Below are 21,406 nucleotides of genomic sequence, written 5' to 3'. Positions count from 1 at the left end.
GAAAGTACCTTAAATTACTGCAGATCCCACTGAGCTTTCAGAGCCCTTGAGAGCCCCTTGCACGTGTCCTTGGCAGCTGCAGGAGGGTTCAGAGCCCCTAGAGCTGGACTGCAGGAGGGCTGGGAGGGTGCTGGTGTCTCCCCGGATGGTGAGCACAGCAGATTTTGGACCATGTGCTCCTGGCACAGCCCCCAGCTTGGGGTGGGAATGGGTGAGCTAAATCCCATCCAGTCGGAAGCCTGAGGGGAAGTGGGACAGTCATACTGGAAGTATAAATACGCCTGTTCTGGGTATCTCTGAATTCCCCCGTGCGCTCAGGGGCTTTCCTGCCCGGGCTGGATTGCACTGAGCACGCCAGGCTCTTGCATGGGGAGGCTGTCTCATCTGGGATTAGGGTCAGGCTGCTCCCAGGCCACCGGTGCTTCCCTGGGCTGGCAGGTAAGGTGCCCTGGGCTTCAGCAGGGATATGTGGGTGCAGATCTGGGGGGAGTGAGCTGAAAGCAGGAGGGACCTGGTTGTCCCTTTGCACCCTGCCTTGAGAGCTAAACCTTGTCTTTTTCCATTTGTCACTTGGTAAAATACCTTATTCAAAGAGACTTACCTGACCCCCATCAGTGTGGTGATGTCTTTGCGTGTCTGTCATCCTTAGGCTTCATGGGGATTTGCTGAGATGATGATTTCTGTAAGATTTGACCTCTGGGTGAGAGGGCTGCCTTGCCCTGGCCGCCTGTGGTGCCTGGCTGCCAGGGACAGTTGCTTGGTTTGGTTTATTTCTGGCTGTGAGGTGCGTGGCTGCTGGCAAAGCAGAGAGGCAGCCCTGTGCCTGCCTGCAGCAGATAGCGAGGGGTTTATCAGCATGGGCTCATCTGTGGTCTCGCAGGAGGGAAAAGAAATAGAAAAAGAAGAGCTTCCTCTTTCTTTTTTCTTTTTTTTTTTTTCCCAGCTTTCCCACCCCCTTTTTGGTTTTTGTGCATGCCAACTGCTGTTTCAGTTGAAATTGCGTTGGCTGGGGCTGGCTGTGCTCCCCATGCACAGAGACCACAAGTGTGGGGAGAGGCTCCTGGGAGCACTGAAAGTTTCCTTTGCTCTTCCTGATGTGGTGCTGGAAGAGTTTGATACTGCCAAAAACCTTGCACAGATCCATACATAACTGTACCTGCCCTGGGGAGGAGCTGTGCGAGCGTGCACGGCCCTGGGTGGGATGGGGAATGGGTCCCAGGGAGCTGATCCTTGCTTGGGATCAGTCCTGATAACATCCCCTGGCCCAGGCAGGCAGCAGAGGCAATTTATGCTTTGTTAACTAGCTGTTAATTTGAGAATAATAGTTAATGCACCTCGCACTGACAGCCATGAAGGGCAGCATTTAGACCTTTGTTACTTTTTCATTGTAATCCAGACAAAAACCAGGAGGCTTAAAATCATCACCAAACAAACAGTGTGAAGTATCTATAAAAATCAGTAACTTGTAAATCTCCCCTTGGGGCCAAGAGGCACCTTCGCACTTTGTTGGTTTTCCTGATTTTGTTGCAGCTGCCAAAGGAATTGCAGCAGGTGGTAGGGGAGTGAATGTGTGGGTGACAGGGTGTTTGTGAAAATACCCTCGGGGCTGTGCTGTGTTCTCTGGCACTCTGGCCCTATCAGAAGGGCTGATCCAGGTGGCACTGAAGGTGTGTGACATGTTTTAGTCCTGAGTTTTATTGTAGTTTCATGGATGGACACAGCTGCAGGCAAAGTCAGTGCCTGCTGTCCCTCCTGCCGTCAGATCAGGGCTTACCTCAGAGGGCTGCAGAAGTGGCCGCAGCTTGGCAAGAAGAGCACTGACATGTGAGAGTGTGGAGGTTGAAAGGGATGGGCTGGGGAGGGGCCTTGAGCCTTTTTGGGCCTTGTGTTGAAATGCCAGAACTCTAGACTGTGTTTCTGGAAACTGAGTCACCCTGCAAAAAAATACTCATCTCCAAGAGACTTCGAGATCAACAGGACCCAAAGAAATAGCTGGCAGTTTGGCTTCCTGGTCCTGCTGGGGGTGGGTGAAGGCTTTCTGGGGAAATTGCGTGGGATAAATTTGGGGAAATCTCACATTTGGACTTCCTGTGATAGGAGTAATCTACAGAAGAAATTTCGCAGTGGGGTTTGCCAAATGGAGAACAGGGCTGCTGGGGAATTGCGAGGGCAGTGAGGTTTCGGTGACAGCCCAAGCCCTGACGCTCGGTTGTCTCACAGGACTGCGGCCGACTGAATTTAACCTGCTGCTTTCCCGCTTCCTTCCAGCTCTTGCACGACGTGGAAAGCGCACACACGATGAAGAGGAGCTCTCTGCTCTCCTGATCCTTGGCTGGTGATTTGGAGGCGGCGTTGGCCATGTCAGGCTCCACGCAGCCCGTGACGCAGAGCTGGCGCGCGGCCGAGCCGCGCTACCCCCCGCACGCCATGTCCTACCCGGTGCAGATCGCCCGGCCACACGCGGTAAGGCCACTGCCACTGTCATGTTTTCTGAAAAATCCCTGTGCCCGGGATTCTTCTCCTGGGAAGCTGGGGAGCCTCGGAGAAAAAGGAAACCAATTTTATCTCAGTTGCTTCTCCTGTATTTTGCTCCTTTGGAATGTGTTTGGAGATTGTTTATCCAACAGGTGGTTGTTTCATTGGGTTTCTGGTGAGTTGTTTTGACTCAGTGGCCAATCAGTGCTGAGCTGTGTCAGGACTCTGAAGAGAGCCATGAGTTTTATTATTATCTTTTTAGCCTTCTTTAAGTATCCTTTCTGTATTCTTTAGTATAGTATAGTTTATTCTTAAATATAATATAGTATTATAAGATAATAAATTAGCCTTCTGAGAACATGGAGTCAGATGCATCATTCCTTCCTTCATTGGGACACCTCACAAATACAACAGGCCACAGCTTTCCTTCCCCTGCCACTGGCAGGGTGGGAGCCCACAGGGGCATCCCCAGTGCTGGGCAGCGGTTCAGCCGCACCACTCTTGGATGCGGCTGTTACGGAGAAATCAGACCATTTCCGTGCCTGTGGTAGAGGATTTCATTGTTCCTCTCTCATGGGATCCTCTTTTGTTTCTCCATATGGTGCTTTCAGTTTTTCTCTCCCTTTCCAGCCTTTTCCCAAGTGCTTGCTGTGGTGGTGCTCATGGACTCTGGCTCATCATTTCTGAGCGCCTGTGTCTGTTTGTCCTCCTGGCAAGAATACCCTTGATTGGGTGCATCCAGCCTGGGGCAAAGGGGAAGGTTTGACCGTTCTTGTGGAGCAGGAGCATGTGCCCTCCAGCCCTTTCTGGCATGGCCTTTCCTTGGCACTGAATCACAAGGGAAAGGACCATCTTCTACGTGTGAGTTCACTGGGAAGCAGTCCTTGCTCCTCACACCCACAGGGGAGCTCTGCTACTTCCCAGGCAAACTGCTGAGTGAACCTGCTGCCTGCCCTCTGTTAGCAGGCCTGCCTGTCTTTATGCAGCTCTCCTGGAGAGCAAGAAGATAACTGCTGAGCTTTCCATTTTATCCTTTCCTCTCTTTCCCCCCCCCCTTAGTCTTGACCTGTAATCTTTTCTCTGTCTTGTTGAATGTACCAGAGCTCACAGAGGTTAATTCACCTGGATCCAGCCTCTCCTTTCTGTGCTGTCTCACTCGTGCCTGTGTTTGCTCATCCCGGACAGGTGAATGTTTTTCGTTTAAGCCCTTAACGGAAGAGACTCTTCTTAGTGGAACAGCTTTAGTCAGCTCAGGCTGCTTAAAGGAATCTTATTAGGTGCTGGAGTATGGCTCACACTTCCAAGAGTCTTTGGAGCTGCTTCTTGGTGGATCATGGTGAGGTGGAAGGTGCCTGAAATGCAAGTCAGGCAGGAGACCTTGTCTGGGGGTTGCGTTTGGCAGTCACAGCTACTGAATGGTCAAATTTAGTCTGTACTGATTTTAGTGTTTGACTTGAGAGCCTGGAAACCCACAAAATGCCAGTGAAGGGCTGAAATTCCCTCATTTGCCCTCTTTGCCTGGCTTCAGCAGAGTGGCACAAGGAGCAGACCTGGAGATTGGAAAGGCTTTGAAATAGAAACGTTAAGGAGGGCGCGGGACGAGCTCTTGGCTGCGTTTGCTGGCTCATCTACATCGCTCGGGGCCTGCGTGCTGCTGCACAAAGGAGCTTTTCATCCTGGCTATGAGACACGCTGACCTGGTTCGATTTATGGGAGCTTTGCTTCCATCACTGTGAGCGTGTTTGTTTGGGGGCTGGAACATAACCAAGAGCATTTGTCTCAAAAAGAAAATCCCAGTTCTCCTTTTTATAAGAAACCCGAGCGGGAGGAGGATGCGACCAGGTGAGCGTGATCTGCAGTTGTTGCAAGACTGGTTTAAAAGCAAACCAAAGGAACCTCAATCTGCAGTGTGGAGACAGAGTATGAATGGCTCCTGTCCTTGGGGTGCTGAGTCCTCATCTCCTGAAAAGTCCCAACTGCTTCCCCTTAGTGCTGCAACAGCAGGATGAGCAGAGCAGTTCTTTGCAGTGGGCTGGAGCTGGGGGTTTCTGCAGCCTGCAGTGAGCATTGGTTCTGTTCCGTTGTATTAATGTTGGAAGAAGCTGCTGGCATTCACTTCTAGAAGCTATTTTTACAGGCACATGTAATCACCCAGAGTTATGTGATACCTTTTGGGTGTCTGGATGCAGGAGAGGTCCGAGTGAGATTTTTTTTGGATGGAAAGCCAGAAGACTCCAGTGGGCAGAAGCGTGCCAGCCCCACACAAAGGGACGCACCTTGCCTGTGCTGGGAGGGCAGGCAGAGTGTTTCTGGAAGCGTGTCCCTGCATGATCTGCCCTGCCGCTCTCAGCTGTTCACAAACACATGCCTCTTGCTCGGCGGCGCCGTGAGCTGGAGCCTGGCCATGGCTCTGGGGCTGGAGCTGATCTCTGGTGGGATTGCTTGGGAGAGGAGAGCCCAGTTCCTTTGAAGTTGCTGCGCTGTTTAATATTAAAAGTCAGCGGTATTTGCTTGCATGTCTTGGCCAGGTCAGTTTTGTTATGGGGTGTGTTTGCACAGTGAGGACTTGTTTGGAAGAAACCAAGAGAGGCCAAAACCAACCCGACACTAACATGTCTTGCATCCAATTAAATTTTGGTTCTGGTTTGTTGTGTTCCAAGACATCCTTTCCTGAGAACTGGGAATTCGTCAGCTCAGGGATCCTTATCCTGGTGGTGGAAACGCCCTGGGTCACCTCCTGGGCACGTGTGCAGGGCTGAGCACAGCAGGGCTGCAAATGCTATTATAATATAAATAAATAATCACAGCTCAACTGTGACGGTCGCACCCAGGGAAATGCGGCGCGGCAGGAATGCTGAGCTCAGAAATGAGCCGTGACATTATTTTAGGCTTGGAGACACTTTATGAAAAGTGATTTAAAGGATTGCAGCTGTTTGATTTCACAGATGAGGCAAGTGAGAGGAGATGTTGTGAAGGGGCAGGAGGCAGTGGGAGCGGGCTGAGGGATTTTTCTTCTCCCATCGCATAAAGCCTAAGGGAATATCCAACAAAATGGGGAAAAAAAGCGTGGTTCAAGTAAACAAACAGAAATATGCTTTGTACATATGGGCACCTCCTCCCAGCAGCATGTTCCATGAGCTACTGCTGAGTTTGGAGCTGGCAGAGGAGACCAGTACTGGTTGAGTGAGGATGTTTGTTGTCTGGTTTCACCCTTGGTTGCCAGCTTTGGGCAGGGCTGTGAACCCGTGGGTCTGACCCAGACTGAGCTCTCTCCAATGGCTGACGCAGCACATGGGCGCTTCCACGGGGTAATCAACACACTCAGGTGTCTTCCTCCTCTTCCTCCTCACTGAGAGATATCCACACAGCTGTTAGGAAGGCTGGTTGTGATGTGAAAAGGATGCAAAATTTTATAATGACCCTGAATTTAATTCTGCCTTAGTAGACAATGACTTGCAAAAAGCTTTGACAAGTCAACATGCTTTTAACGGGAAGAAGGAAGCTTAGTGAAAAGGTTCTGGTTTGTTTGACTTTCTTGAGGTAAAACTAAAACCTCCAATAATCAGCAGTTTCTTCTTAAGGGCACAGAGTGGTTCTTGGCCAAAGTGCAGGGAAAACAAAAATGTTTTCCATATTCATTAGCTGTAATGTTGGGGTGTGCAGTTGACTTCTGTCATGTTCAGCTTGGAAACAGAGGAATTGTTTGAATGCTCCGTGACCTTTAGCTAAAGGTGAAAAAACACATTACTTACGCTCTTAACCTTCTAATGTGTCCAAAGTTCATGCTCTCTCAAAGGAAACTTTCACATGAAGGATATTCATTTTCAGGCAACCTGCAGATATTTTCTGTAAACAGATCAATTTTCCTGTGTTGTGCACGCCCCCCTTTCTTTTTGAAACCTCTTCATGATCAATATTCCCTGGGAACGGAAGGGTTCCCCTCTTTTCCTCCTGTGTGACTCCAGTTTCTTGCTGTGACCTCCTTACCAGTCTTCCTGCTCCTGTTGGTGCCCTGACATTTCAGAGCAGGAATGGTGTGGCTTTGAATGCAGGCTAGGCTTTCCAGGAGGGTGGTGTCAGGTGCTGGAGATGCTGGGGGTCAGGGCACACAAGGTGTCCTCAAGCAGCAGCCTCCGTGACAAAACAGCTTCTGCTTTTGGGGTGCTTTAAGTGTTTTATGTACTAGAGATGCTAAACAGGATTTAGGGATTGGTAGGACTGGGGTGTGTACAGATTCATATGAAATTGGTGTTCCATCATCACTTGAATTCCCCTTCGTGAGCACTTTTCCCTCCCTACTAAACCAGAGGCTCATTTTGCCTCCTTCCTGCTGTTTGCCCCCGTTCCCTGCACACAGCTTCATCTGGGATGGAAAGGTGTGCTTAAGCCCTCCTGAACTCCTCTGCTCCAGCTTTGAGATCATTGTGCTTTTCCCATGCCACCTCCCCTGGCTGGGAGCAGCTCAGCAGTTCTTTCATCAAGCTCCCCATTCTCAACACAGCCCTTGTGCAGGAGCGTCCCGGCCCCATCACTCGTTTGCTTTGGCCCATGATAAATAACTTCCTTGTCTGTGTGAACCAGAGACAAGAGGTTGGTGCAAACTTGCGTGTTGATTTGGTGTCCAAGCCAAAAAGTGGCCTGGGGGGAATGGAGTGCCTTCCCTGCCCAGACTCCTCCTCCCAGCAGTTTGAGCAGGGCGAGTTCAATGCAGTGTCCTGCTGTGGAAGGTGCTGTCGGGAGGCGCAGGCTCCGGGGATGGCAGGAGCTCGCTCCTCTCCACGGTGACATGATCGGTGTGGCACAGTGGCACCAGGTAAGCCTGCACAGGGACACTGTACTGTGCCTTACTGCTGCTGTGGTGCTTTTCCTTGGAGTAGTTATTCACACTTTTGTCTCCTGGGAGCAAAATGCCGGTCTGTGTCAGTGGTCCAGGACCTGGAGAAACAGAAGAGTTTATGGTGCAGCACCTCCGAGCACAAAGAACAAACTCCTGCTGCCAGCTGAGCGAGGGGACTCCTGAATTCTGCCTGCTGGGCTCCAGCTAATGTTTTAAGGAATGACCTGAAAATAAAAGGCATACCTTGGAAATACTGACTCTGATCAGGTCTGTCACGAGAACTCAGCGCTATCTCTCTTGAGTACCTTTGCAGTGACAGATTGCATTAGCTCTGAGCAGCTCAGTGGTGGGTTTTGGGAAATTGGCTTTCTGCTCTGGGACTGGGAGAGCATGGAGGTGAAAGAACAGGACACCTAATTCCCTGCCCTAGAGTCTCCCTCCCATTGCTGGGAAGAAGTTGGCTTACAGGAGTTTGTATTTAAATCTTGTTTTCCCTAGGATACAGCCTTTATCCAAAACACTTCTTTTACTTCAAGCTACAGTAAACTTCTGTGGTTGCTCCCTAATCTTCTTTTTGGACATGATTTGATGCAGAAGGTGATGCTCTGCTTTTGGTTGATCTCATGATTGTAAATCCACAGGGGAAGAAAGAACTTCCACTGCTTATGTGGTTTGGCAAAGCCACTACAGCCACTTTTGGAGCCTTTTCCTGTGCTTCAGGCCTGACTCTGATCGTGCTGCCCCACCAGCCCCTGGAGGCACCTTCTGCAAGACTGGGGACTTTTGCTGGTTGTCATTGTCACAGCATTTGTTCAAAATACTGAGCAAGTGAAGGATTTGCTGTGGAGGTGTAAGGAAGAGTAGAGGATGTGGAAAGCTGAAAGGGTCCTACGTGGACCTGCAGATAGGCTGTGGGTGTTGTATGGGAGCAGGTGTGGTAGGAGGTGGTGAGGGCTGCAGAAGAGACAGTGATGATGAGCTAAAATAACCTGGTGCCTTTTGTGGTAGAAAGGTTGTGTTTGCTGTGTGAAGAGAGCTGCTCACCCTGGGTGTGTGTTCATGGCTTCAGGAAGCACAGCACCAGGCGTGGGGGCTGGAGGAAGGGCAGACGGGTCACTCCCGACTGAAAGGCGCCTGGATGCGACTGGGACAAAAGTCTTGTGATGGGGAGAGGCTGAAAAGGAGCACTGTAGTGGATGTGCTGCTGCTCTGTGGGCACCTCTGGCTGCTGGGGAGAGGGCTGGCAGCTGGCTCCAGCACCCGGCACCGGTCAGATGACCGGGAAGCTGAGAGCTGTCCTCACCGAGACGTGACTGCTCCATGAATGGCACATTCAGACAGGGCAGCCAAGCACTGCTGACAGCCCTGCTCTGCTGGAGAGGTGGGAGAGGGCGTCGAGGAGGGTGCAGTGCTGTGCAGCTGGTCCAGATGCCATCAGTGCTGGCAGCAGCCATGGCCTCGGTGCAGGGGTGGCAGCAGGAACCAGTGCCTTCCAACGAGGGGCCACGTGCGCTGTGGTCACCTCCTAAAACAAAAGGCAAGTCAGCAGCTTCTGAGAGATGGATGGCAGTGAGACTGTCTCGGAACAGTAAGGGCATTTGTCTTTTCAGCACATGTTGCGTCCCTGTAGGCAAGATAAAAATGCATGTATTCAGCCAGATTTTTATTACTGACCTTATCTTCAGCAGGAGAGCTGATTGTGGAGGAGTTATTGTTTAGTTTATGTTGTTGGTATTTTTTTCTTAGACCTGCAGTGAGCTCCTCACAGGGTTTTGGGGAGGAAGTTGTGCAGACAGCATTGTGCTTGTGGACGGCCTGTTTGGATCAATAATCACCTCCTTTGCACTTCAGAGGAGGCTTTCAGCAGCAGAGGATGGTTCCTCTGGGCTGGGGAGGCTGAGCATGGTGGGTTATGTGCCACACTGGCCCCCTCACAGCCTGAGCTGTATCTGGACCTTATGCAGTCACAGCTCTGCTACCACCCTGCTTCCTCCCAAAACTTTCCCCTTCCTCTTACCTTTGAGAATTGGTTTTGGGAAAAATTATTTTCTTCAGGCGAACGCTAAAAAGTGCATTTCTCGGTCTGATGAGCAAATGCTGTGCTGCCAGTGCCAAGGGGTATCCAGGCACCAGAGAACTTTTCCTTTTATTGCTAAAATAGGTCACACTCACTGCTGGCAGAAAGACATATTAGGGAACTTCTTTTCCCAAAGTTGAGGGTGTGCAGAGCAGGGGTGGGTGACATCCCTTGTCTCTGACAAAGCCAGCAGAGTGGTGGCCGTGCTGCTTTGTGCACCCCACAGATTAACTGCTGGATGATCTGAGGCCCTGGCATGTTCCAGGCTGGGATGTGCTGCTCCATGCTGGCTGTGTGGTTCTGGGGGTGCAGGAAGCTCAACAAGCCCGTGCGTCCCCAGGGGCTGGGGTGGCTTTGCAGTCCAAAGCTGTGTGGTCATGTCTTGGACACCGTGTTGCTCTGGGCCATGTGGACATGCCAGAGCAGCAGCTGTGAAGTGTCCAGCTGTGGCTCTACGTGCCACCAGTGCCACGGTCTGGGGGGCACCAGCCCTGTGCCATCACCCAGCATTTCCCCTGTGGTTAACCGTTCCCAGAACGGCACGCGAGCTGCTCATGAGCAGCAGGGACAGACCAGGCATCCTTTGTGAGATTAGATAAGGGCCGCTTCATGGGAAGTGAAATAAATAGGGATGTTTTGGCATTGTTTTTTCTCACTGTTTGTGCCACACCGTTATTAATTGGCCTCATGGAATGTTTCAGCAGAAATAGCACATCGTTAGAAAATAAAAACTATTTGCAGTACAGCTCTGAGTGAGCTCATAAGGAGCAGCCCTAATCCATGGTGGAGGTGGCGAGGAGCTGGCATTTGCTCCTCGAGGAGCGTGTGCAGTGCCCAGGCCTGTTTGTCTGGCTGTGGAAGGTGACGAGGACACTGTGGGGCAGTGGCTTGTCACGGGGTGGGTGAGCTCTCCTGCGCCGGGAGCTCGGCAGGTGCGGCGCTGCCCGTGCCCGGTGCCGCGGTTCGGGGCGGCTGCGGTGCTGGTGCCGCGCTCCGCCGGGAGCCGGCCCAGCTGGCGGATGTGGTGGCTGACCCCAGGCTGCTCCTCCTCGGCAGCACGGCAAAACAAGCCCCGGTGGTTTTGAAACAAAGCTGTTTTACACCGAAACTCGGCGGGGAGCTCCCGGTTGCTTTCTCGGGTTGAGGACGTGGTAAGCGGCGAGGATGGATCTCAGGCTTTGGGCTGCTGGAGCTGAGCTGCAGGTTCTCATCTGGCTGCACTCTGGGTCTCCATGGGTTTGCTCCAGAGCTGTTTCCCAAGGAAGCCAGAAGTGCTGGGTGTTTGTTTTTCTGCTGGTGGGAGGAAGAGAGGAGGAGCGGTTCGCCTTTCTGTTGCAAGACCAGCTCCAGGCTTCCTCTCTGCAGGCCTCCTGTCTCTGAGGTCTTCTCCTCAGAGCGGATTCTTGGAGCCATGGGAAGGTCGGGATGGAGCAGCCGGTGCACGCCCTGTCTGTGTGGATGTGCTCGGTGCTGGAGCTGGGAGTGCAGGGTCAGAGGTGCTGTTGGCTGTGTCGTGGCATTTCTAGCACCCGGGTCAGCACCTGGGGGTGCTTCCAGCATCATTCTCAGACCTTCTCTTCTTCCTCCTGGTTGGAGATCAGGCAGCCAAGACCCAGCAGCTGCAGGCAGGGAAGGAGAAATGAAGCACCCCAGCAAGTGCACGTGTCCAAAACAGAAAGCGAGAGAGACAGAAGGGCTGCCTGCACTTGTTGGCTTAGTGTGGGGGTGACCCTGAGGTCGGGGACAGCACTGAAGAGTTTGCTAGAGACTTTATGGGAGGTAAGGCAGCAGGCTGGAAGCTTTAAAATAATTTTAAAAGGTGTGGGTGAGTGACTTCTTCCTTTCATTCTGTTGGGCTTTCTCTGTGTGTTGCCATAGAACTTTTCTGTAATACTGTGTTCAGGAGCCTGGCTTTAAAAAGTTTGATTAGCAAATCTAAATGAGCTGGTAGACTCAGGTTATTTGTGGTAGAAGGATTTACAAGGAAAGGGATGGAAATAGTGTTCTTAGCACTCCCAAATCAAGGGATAACACAGAAGGCTCAGGGTGCTTTCCCTGGCTCTTCCTCCCAGCACCCCACACAGGAGCAGCAGGGACGTGTCCAAATTCCCTGGTGGGCAGCAAAGGATGCTTTTGGTCCCTTAGGCTGGGCCTAAGTCCCTCTTCAGCCTGCTGCATGAAGAAGTGTGTTTTAATGAGGCTACTTTTGGGTCTTTAGTTTTTCATTTATCTAAAGATTTGCCTGGTGCTGCCCTGCTCTGCTGGGGTGGCTTGTGGTGCTGTGGCACTCTTGGTGTCTGTCTGGCCTTGACAGTGCTGGCCTCCTCCCCCAAATCTGATTTGCCAGAACCCCTGACTATCCATGGTCTTTCTGCTTCCTTGATTTCTGTCATGACATTTACTGAATTCATGCAATCTGCACAGATTCCCAAAGTACATCCATGTGGCAGCACCAGAACCACAAGGAACAACAGGAAAGGATGTAAAAGGAAGAAAGTCCTTACTGGAGGCATTTGGAGATTTCAAAGGTCTGGAGAGGGTGCTTTGGCAAATCAGCAGATTTGTGGGGTGGGAGGAAGGTTTGCAGAAGGCAGGAAGAGATGCAAAGAGAGGGAGAGGAGGAGCAAAAAAAATAGAATTGAGCAAAACCCAGCAAAACAATGGAGAGGAAAAGAAGCAACATGTAGTTTGGGGCTGAAGGGTTCTTTAGTTTTTTTATTTCAGATGTCTTGGAGTTGCCCATGAGCAGGTGCTAGAAATTTGAGGTCAGGGTGAGGGCTACACCACATTTGTGTGATTCAGTGGTGGGGAATTCAGGTGGCACCCACTGGGTGCTGCTCCTGTGTCTGTGAGGAAGGTGCAGTGGTGCTGGTAGCAAGGTGCCTCCCAGCAGCTGTCTTTAAAACTCTGCTAGAGAAAACCGAAGCCTCTTCTGAGTCATAGAATCATTTAGATGGAAAATACCCATAGAATCATCAAATCCAACCATCAGCCCAGCACTGCCAAGTCCACCAGGCAGTTTGAAGGCAACTCATAAACCTTTCTGGTGTTTGCATTTGAAAAACACTGTCACAGTTCACGTTGCAATTTACTGGAGTAACTTTTTGAGCAATGAATCCACCTACATCTTCCAGGGCTTCCACGGTGCCTCTTAACAGTTCATCACAGGGCACAGAAATTTGTCAATTTTAATCCTCCTCACTAAATTTTAGGTTTTGTTTTCTCCTTGTAAAACCCAACAGGGATGTAAGGAAGGCAGAGCGGGTCAGAGCCACTTCAGGCCATGCCAGCAGGTTCTGAGCTCCACCAGCCATTTTCTGATGGGGTTAGAGGAGGCCAAAGCTCAGCTGAGTGTGGGCAGGGGGAAAGGAAAAACAGATGGTTCTTGGGGCATGCAAGAGCCTTTTTTTTTTTCTCAAGGGCACAGCCTTTGAGCCTCCCAGACGGGTAATTCTTGTTTATACACCCACAGAAAGTGATGGTCCTGGTTTTGGGCCTGTTGGTGTGTCTTCCCAGACACGATGTGTTTGTTTTGTAGGTGGATGTCAGGAGCTGCATCACTCTTCTATTTAAATATTTATTTTTCATTTAAAACCAGGACAAGTGTGAACGTGGGGAAGCTTGTTTGTAGGCAGGGATTTTGCTTGGCTGGGCTGGAGGAGCTGATGGGCTCCCTCACTTCAGATGTCTGTGTTTGTCCCATCTGTGGTTGGAGTGATGGCATCTTCTGTCCCTGGCATCCTGCATGGATGGACTCCAGAGCTGGAGGAAAAGCAGCTTTTGGGGCTGCATCCTCCCTGCACACCTGGATTTACAGCAGGACAGCCCTGGAGGATGAGTGGGCACTGTCCAAGTCACGCCCTTCTCAATGTCACAGGAACCTGTCTGCAGACACCCTCGGCCCTAGGATGGCCAGGCTGGAGCTGGGGCTGGCAGAACTCTCTTGTTCCTGGTGTTTCCCAACATTGGTCAGAACGGAGGAGGAGCAGCATCCCTCTATTGCTGACAGTGGGGAGAAATAAACTTGATTCCAAAAACCAGCGCAGCTCTCTAGGCACAAGAAGTGGTGGCCATAGGACACCACAATTCCTCTTCCTCCTCCCTTTGATATTTGGCCTTTTCAGCTCTTGTGCAAGAGAGGTTGGATGTGAGGTAGGAGATCTGCTTTTCTTGGCTCTCCCAGGCTTAATGTTTATAATCTCTGATTTTCTTCCTGGCTTTCCAGAAGAACTCTCATTTTACTCTCTGATGGTCAAACATGTTGGGCCTTGATACTCCAACTCCACAGATGGCTGGGGGACAGCATGACATCCACTCTGAGGCTGCCCTTTTCCCTTCCAGCTTGGGAGAGGGCATCTCCAGGCTCAGGTTGTTGCTGTTTAAGCTCCCAAACCCTTTCTTTGCCTGCCATTCACCTTTCTGGGGCACTTCCCCAGCTTCCATATTGCTCTTCACTACATCAGATAAAATAATTCCTGTTGCAGTTGTTGGGGTTGAGACCCCCCCTTCCCACATCAGCTGCATGCATGTGGTGTCTTATTTATTAATATTTTTTTTTTCTGTAGACCCTGAAATTCCCTTTTTCTTTTTGAGGAAGTTAAAGCTTTCTTGTTCCAGTTGAGAACTGTTCAAAAATAGACTCCCAGGTGGAATTGGTTCTTCTAAGGTAAATGTGTGTCAGTGTTACCAGGGTTATTCTGTGACAGGGTTTTCTATGCCATTGCTGAAGGTCTTAGTTAATTAGATGATTAGTCTGCTGGTCAAGTATCTATCTGCAAATAAAAAATAGCAGTTGAATGTAGCTGCCTAAAATACTGCTGCTGGAATCAGTCTGTGGCACAGAGCAGGAGGGCTTCTTATTTAATTAAAATCAGGAACATACTGTACTGTACTCTCCAAGGGTCAAGGAACAAAAGGGACGTACACATAATAAGTAGCAAACTGTCCTTTCAAACCCCTTGAGCTCAGCCCAGGGGAGCTGTGTTTAAAGGAACATTTTCAAGATAACATTTGTGATTTTTCTTCTGTCCTTTTTTCCCCCTCCTTTTTTTTTCTTTTCTCCCTGCAGCTGTGTGGACTATTGAAGCTGAAAGTATCCTGTGACTTAATTTTGTTCTTACCTGTTCTGACTCTTGGATTCACAACTGCCATCAGGACCTTTTGGATGCCAAAAATCTGTGTTGGGTGCTCAGTGGCTGGGTTGGGCTTGCTGGGGTCCTTTCCTTGGAGCCAGCCCTGCCTGCAGCCCCAGGAAAAGGATGGATTGAACAAGGGGCTGAGCTACCATTCCAGCTGTGGGACTGGGAGTTACTGGGAGCCTTCTGGGGAGGGCAGAGCACTACGCTTTGTGGCCCAGTGCCTCAGAGGAGGAATATCTACATGGGTTTTTTGAGTTGTTCTGTTTGCTTGAGAGTTGCCAGCAGGCTGATGGTCTGTGCTGTGTTTGTTCCTGCAGGACGTGGCACTGTTGGAGTACCAGCATCATTCCAGGGATTTTGCTTCCCACCTCCCGCCAGGCTCCATCATGCAGCCGCAGCGCCGGAGGCCGTCCCTGCTCTCCGAGTTCCAGCCGGGCAATGAAAGGTACAGCCTGCCTGCCTGCCCCCAGCAGGGTTGGGAGGGACCCACCCGGGCACTGGGATGCTGCTTGTGGGTCCTGACCACCAGTTTGGATTCCTTCTGCTAATCAAGTGGTGCCTTTGCCTCCTGGTTCCTTACCTATGACTGTCATGTGTTGTAAAGAAGTCTTGAAAACAACAAACAACAAAAAACAAAAACCACCACCCCCTCACTTCTGTGGAGCTTCACGTGTCTGTGACTGGTTGTGTTGGCTTTGCAGCATAGGAAGTGAAGCCGTGTGGTTGGGTTTGGTCTGTGGCTCCCGAGGCTGCAGGGAGGAGTGAGAAGAGCTCATTTCCTCCCCCATCTCCGCTTCCTCTGCTGCTGCTCTTCCTCCCCGCTTTCATTGTTTTTGTTTCTCTTTCTGCATTCCCCTCACAACTTTCTCTGAGCTGCTTTTTTCCTCCCTGCTCCCTTCGTGCCTCTCCCTGTGTCCCTGTTTCCTGTCGTAGCCTCATGGGAGGCTGGCAGAGTTTTTAGGTGCAAGTCAGGCAAGTGCTGTGGCTGGGACTGCTGTACATGCTCCAACCACAGGAGCTGATCTGTTTGAAGGACCTCACTCTCACTCTCTGTTTCATTGCAAAACTCTGCTCTCTCTCACACAGTTTCTCTTCTGCATTTGATGTTTATGGTTTGGGGAAAAAAACTGGCCTGGAAGTGAAATAAGAGCCTTGCTACAGTATATATACGCAAAGCAATTGTTTTAATGCTTGTTCCTTAGGCTAAGAACAAAACCAGTGCAGAGTCAGAGATGAATCTGTTTCTCTAAAATCATCACTGTTAGGGGAGAGGAGTAAGAACTCAGAGTGCTGGATGCATAATAAATACAGACAGCATCCTCTTTTTCTGCTAGGTTGGGTTCAGCTTGGTGCTCAGCAGAATCAAACCTGTGAGAATTTGGAGCCAAAAAGCACCTTCCAAAGTTCATTTTGCATCTGGATGTGCCCTTCTGGGTTATGCCTGTGGCACCTGCACGTACAGAGGGTCGTGCCCCTTTTGATAACCCATAATTTATTGCAGCATGTTGCACTGCCTTGGCTCGCTTTGATTTCTCAGTGCTTTGATTTCTTAGCACAGAGTAACACGGTTAAGTTGGAATTGGGTCAGATTTAGCTAAATTTGGGGGAGATGGGTAAAGAGGACCCAGCAACATGCTCCTGCCTGTTTTTATTTTTCACACTACTGATGGTTTGCAAAATGGAGAAGCAGTTCTGCTCTCCAGTAATATGCTGTTTAAAAAAATGTATCTTGGTTTTTCTGTATCACTAAAAAGAAACCCAACTGCAAACCTTGGTGTCTGCTGTACCACATGCCTGGTCTGGTGTGGTCACCCAGGCATCTGCCTTTGGCTTGCAAATGTTTCAAAGTCCCCAAACTTTATTTTTATGTTGATAATCACATGAATATAGGTAAATGCTAATTATAGTTGTCAGGGGATGTTACACATCCCCATGCTTACCATGGTACCTCATTTTCAACCTGAATGGTGATGTTTTGGCATTCTGTAAAAAGAAACTCTTTTAATAACTTACATTTAATCCCTTTTCCCCTTAACATTCAAAAAATAGTACTTCTGCAAAAATTGTACTACGTAGTAAAGCTACAAATACTGCTTCAGTTCAGTTGACATCTTGTGCCAGAATGCTGGGGCATAGACACATTGAAAAATTTTGGGGGCATCTGGGGATGCAAAAAGTGGGGGGTGTTTGAAGAAATTGTAAAGAAATTTTCAATCCAATGTAATCAGTTATTGAGGTGATTCAGATTGGGTACCATTGGGGTTGGGGAGGTGTTAGTCTGTTTTTCAAAGCCAACTGCTGTTTCTCTGCATCTTTAGGCTCTTCACTTAAAAATCCATTTTCTGGGGGCTTTGCTGGTTCACCTTGGTGGTCTGAGGAGCTGCTGTAGCACAGTTCCTGCTGTGTTGTAAGAGGAGCCCTTTGGGTGGTGGCTCACCTGAGGGTTGCAGGGCCAAGACCCTGGAGCAGGTTGGGTCGGTCATTGGTGCCCTCCCCTAAAAAATAGCTGTGGCTCTTCCTGGTGCAGAGCAGAGCCTGGATCAGGGAGGGTGGTGATGGCAGCCGTGGCTGCAGCTGAGTCCCCTTGGCAGGCTCAGAGCCTTGGCTTTGTTCCTGGGCTGGGATTGATGGTTTTGAGCAGAGGCAGCTGGCTCTCGGCATGAGGGGCTGGGAGGAGGGAGACCAAGGCAAACAACATCCACAGCACTGCACGGGGGTGAGTGGAGGGAAGCACAGGGGTGTGCTGGGTCTGAAAGGAAGACCTTGCTGTGGTTCCCTGCCTGACAGCCCAGCTGGCACTCAGGGATGGCAGGCATGTGACAATCCTCCCCTTGGAGCAAGTGTCAGCAGAGGGGAGCCCTTCCAATCCCCCGCAGCCTCGGGAGCTCAGAGGAAGCAGCCTGTCTGCTCTTGGTTATGGTTCCAGAATCGCTCTGCTCCTTGAGGATATCAGCCTGCAAGTCTGGTGCAAGTGGGATGTGGCAGGCTGACAGTGCTGGAGACTGAGCCCTGGGAGCACTCCCAGGCGGACATCCCTGCCCTGCCATCGCCACCGTGCCTTGCGCTCATCCAGGGCGCTGCCTGCAGCTGCAGGGGATGCAGCCCTCGTGCCACTGGGCCCAGTTCCTCTGAGCCCACCTGCCTGGTGAGTGCTGCTGTTTGCCTTCCTGGCCGGGAAACTGCAGGGATTCCCTTTGCTCCATGTGCTGCTTTTGGGATGTTATCCCCTGTTTTGGCTTTACCTTCCCTTTGGACAGATCTCTAAAGCCTCTGCAGGTTGTCTTTACACTTTGGAGGCTTGACCCTGGGGATGCTCAAAATCCCACAGAAATCATTTGGGCTTGCTTGGATGGTCTTCCTACAGCTGTGCACGTTTTCAGTCCCTCCTGGCTGCAGTTTTGCTGTGGGCACCAGGATGGTGGTTAGTTGTGATTCAGTGGAAAGGAAACAAGAGGTGAAGCACAATGGACACAATGTGTTAAGGATGAATCAAGTGTTGTTGGCAAAAAGTTGTTGAGCGGTAACTTGCTGGAAGGAATGTAATGCTGAGATGGTCCTGCATTTTGGGGCTTCCTGAGCGAGAAGCTTGTTGAGGAGTTCCAGGCTGCCCTTCTCCACGTCAGAATCAAAAGTTGTCATCACCCCTTGGTAGCTGGGCAAAGAATTTAACTCCCTGTGCAGCAATTCTGGCTGGAAGAAGGCAGGAAAACCTGAACCACTCTGAATCTCATGCTGCAGGGAAAATTGGCTGTGCCGTCTTTGCAGGGATGTGCTGCTTTCCGTGATGGTTTTTTTGGTAGCAGGCTTTTTCTTGGAAGGATCTGCAGACTTCCCCTTAGCTTGTTCAGTTGTGCCAACTGGTCTGCAGGAGTGAAGAGAAGTATTTCAGGATCTGCTGTTGGTACAAGTCGTACCATGAATACTTGCAGTGGAATGTCCTGGCAAGGTGACAAGGATTAGGGCTTTTTTTCCTTCTTCTATATATATTTTGGTCCTCAGAAGAAGTGAGAAAAACTGGGTTGAGTGTTAAATGGCAGGTGCCAGAGGGTGAGGGATCTGAAAAATGAAGGAACTGGATTTTTCTAACTTTTCATATGTGTTAGGATTTTAGAGCAAGGTTCCACATTAATGCAGGAATGCCGGGGTGGATACTTCTCTCTGCTTCTCTGGCAGAAAATGTTGCTGTAAATAAATGGAATAAATGGTCTGTGTGTTAACACAGTATATTCCACCTTTATCCAGAATGAGTCACTATTTTCATAGAAGATTATTTTCCCAGTTCAGGAGACCATGCTCCTCTTTCAGAGCCGTTCTGCTTAGCAGGCACAAGGAGTCTGAGGAGCTTGCCCAGTGTGGATCTGCGGGGTGACATTTAGGATACATTAAACAGCTGCTGTGTTTCTGCAGCCATCTGAGGTAGCCATGTGCAGTGTGGCACATGGAGAGCAGGCTGCATCACTGTGCCTCTTGTTGGGATTAATCCTGCTGGCCCAGGAGTCCGGGGAGGGGTGGGAACTGGGGCAGCGTGCATGGTGCTGGAAATCACACACGGCTCTCAGTCTTCATCTGTGCTGGGCCAAATGGCACCAGCTGCTCCCAAGGTAACAGCACGACCAATTTGGTTTTATTTATGGTTTTTAATTAAGTTTCCGTTTTTAAAGGTGATCCTTTTCTCAGGAGTGAGCGGCGCTGCGGCTGAAATCCCCACAGCCGTTTATCTGTGTCTCTCACGCTGGAAATGATGTACCAGGAGCTGCAGTTTTTTCTTCCCCATAATTGAACACAGGAAAACAACATCTGGAGAGGGCAGATGCTGGTGTGGAGGCACTTGGGGACAAGCTTTACCTTGCAGGCTCTGCTGTGGGCTGCCTGGCATGTCCATGGATGAACGTGGGGGATGGCCAAGGGCATGGGATGGCTCTGAAGCCATTGGTTCAGGATGTTCCAGCCACCCAGGACTGCCAAGGGGGCTTTACTGGCAGGGTGCAGTTTTGGATGCCTGGAGAAAGCAGGTGGGGGAGCTTGTGGAGAGAGACAAATATTCCTTCTCTTCCTCTTGAATGAGGCAGTGCTATTGTGTTAAAGCTTCTGCTGGTCCTGTCCATGAATAATTCAGGCTTTGTGTATGGGGATCTTCAATATGCAAGTTTTAAATAAAGCATCTGCTCTTATCTAAATTGCAGTTGGCTTGGAAGAAGGTGGCTGAGGGGTTGTGCAGGGCAGCTGAGCCACTGCTCCCTGCCCTTGTGTGGGAATGCACAGCCCGAGCATCCCAAGGGTGCTTAGTCAGAGCTCCTGAGGACCTGGGAGTCCTTCAGCTGGGCCACATGGTGAGCTGAGCATCCTGCTCCAGGCTGTCCCACACCTTTGGCTTGGGAGGCTCAGTCCTGCTGCTGGCAGACTTTGCTGAGGGCGTGGGAGCAGCTCCGTCTTCCCGCCCAGACATGCAGCTCTTCCCGTCAAGTCACGGTGGTTTATCTGCCTCCCCACCTACGTGACAAAGGGAATATATCAGCTGGTCCTGGACATGTTTCTGTAGGTGCCTGGTGGCAGGTTTGGTCCTACAAAGCCTCCAGTTTCTCTCTTTAACAGGTTCCAATTTGCCCAGTCTCACTCTGGCTCTCATTAGCTGTAAGGGGGTTGTTGAAACCTCTGACAAATCTTAGTGTTGACTATAAATAATTCACTTCAACACCAGTGGTTTTCTATATTACTGTTTCTCAAAGGCATTTTATTGTCTGTCTGTACCTGTGGGGGTTGGATACTCTTTTTAGAACGTTTTTTTTTGTGTAGACAATTTCCCACCAAACCATCTCAGCTGGAGGAAGTAAACAGCCTCAGCAAGGCCATCGTTTGTCTTGGTTCTGGTTCCAGGAGATACTGGGAACCAGTTTGCCAGGCTGGTTATGTTGTTTGGCCCCATGGTTTGGGAACAGTATTTGCAGATGGGAGCAGCTCTTGGAGTGTGCTCCTGCTGGGAAGTTGGTGGGAGCTGGCTCGGAATCGGTGCCGATGTTTTGAGCCCTCGGTGCAGGAGGCTTCAGGAGGTCAAGCTGCATTTGCTGGATGTTGCAGAATAGCCATCACTCCTCCTGCAGCCACCTGCTGCTGCTCTGCTGAGGGAGAAATGGGAAGGTCTGAAGAGCCTGGGAGGGTTGTGCTGCTCTGAGGAGCCAGACTGTGGGTTGTTGGGGAGGGAGAGTCTTGGCCGCCTGAAAAGTTTGTGCTTGCCCATTTCCCAGTGATTTGGCTTCAGGAAAGTACAAGTAAGATTCCCTCATGGTAAGATCTCATCACTACTGCTCTTACAAGTCCCAGCCAAGGGCAGCTCACGATATCTCATCTGATCCTCTCTCCCCAGCTCTCAGCTTAATGACTGGACTCAATGATTTTAGAGGTCTTTTCCAACCTTAAGGATTCTTTGATTCCTTGACACCCACCTACCAGACAACCCGTGTTTTCAGCCCATCTGGTACACTTGCTGGGGTGAGCTGCAGATACCCCACACTGCTGTAGGATTTTATCTGCTTCCACCCTCTGTGAGTCTGCTGAGGGATCTGCCCCGGTGAATGAGTAACGCAGCTCTGCAGCTGGGAGGGTTAGCAATAAACCAAAGGTCTCCTCTTGGGTTATCTTGGTCTTCTGGACCTGCACCTACCCTGAGCAGAGATGTGTGGGGGTGGTTGGAAGTTGGGCAAACCCTGGGCACCCAGCCTTGTGTGTCAGCACATCTCAGGCTGCTCTGCTTCTCTGAAGTATTCAGTGTTTGTGGTGAAGGACTCAGGTGAAGACTAACCTGTCCCACTTCATAATTAATGCTGGCATTTGCTTTGCTTCGTTTAATTATGCACAACTCACATGCAATTAAAAACACTCTTT

The 21,406-nt window shown here is 50.4% G+C and overlaps 1 protein-coding gene across 12 annotated transcripts in view; it reads left to right on the top strand.

Moving 5' to 3' along the window:
• Positions 1-21,406, top strand: part of NCOR2 (nuclear receptor corepressor 2) — a 226,858-nt gene that overhangs the window by 68,364 nt on the left and 137,088 nt on the right. For all 12 annotated transcript variants that reach the window (XM_084217049.1, XM_084217050.1, XM_084217057.1 and 9 more), the window contains exons 2-3: positions 2,269-2,463; positions 14,845-14,972. In XM_084217049.1, coding sequence (XP_084073175.1) covers positions 2,359-2,463; positions 14,845-14,972 — 233 coding nt within the window. In that variant the 5' untranslated portion in view covers positions 2,269-2,358. The remainder of the gene's footprint in view (positions 1-2,268; positions 2,464-14,844; positions 14,973-21,406) is intronic.

Source organism: Fringilla coelebs (assembly GCF_963513975.1).
Source record: "Fringilla coelebs genome assembly, chromosome: 17".
Taxonomy (NCBI): Eukaryota; Metazoa; Chordata; class Aves; order Passeriformes; family Fringillidae; genus Fringilla; species Fringilla coelebs.
Note: the sequence above shows the minus strand (reverse complement) of the source record. Positions and strands in the feature narration are given on the sequence as shown.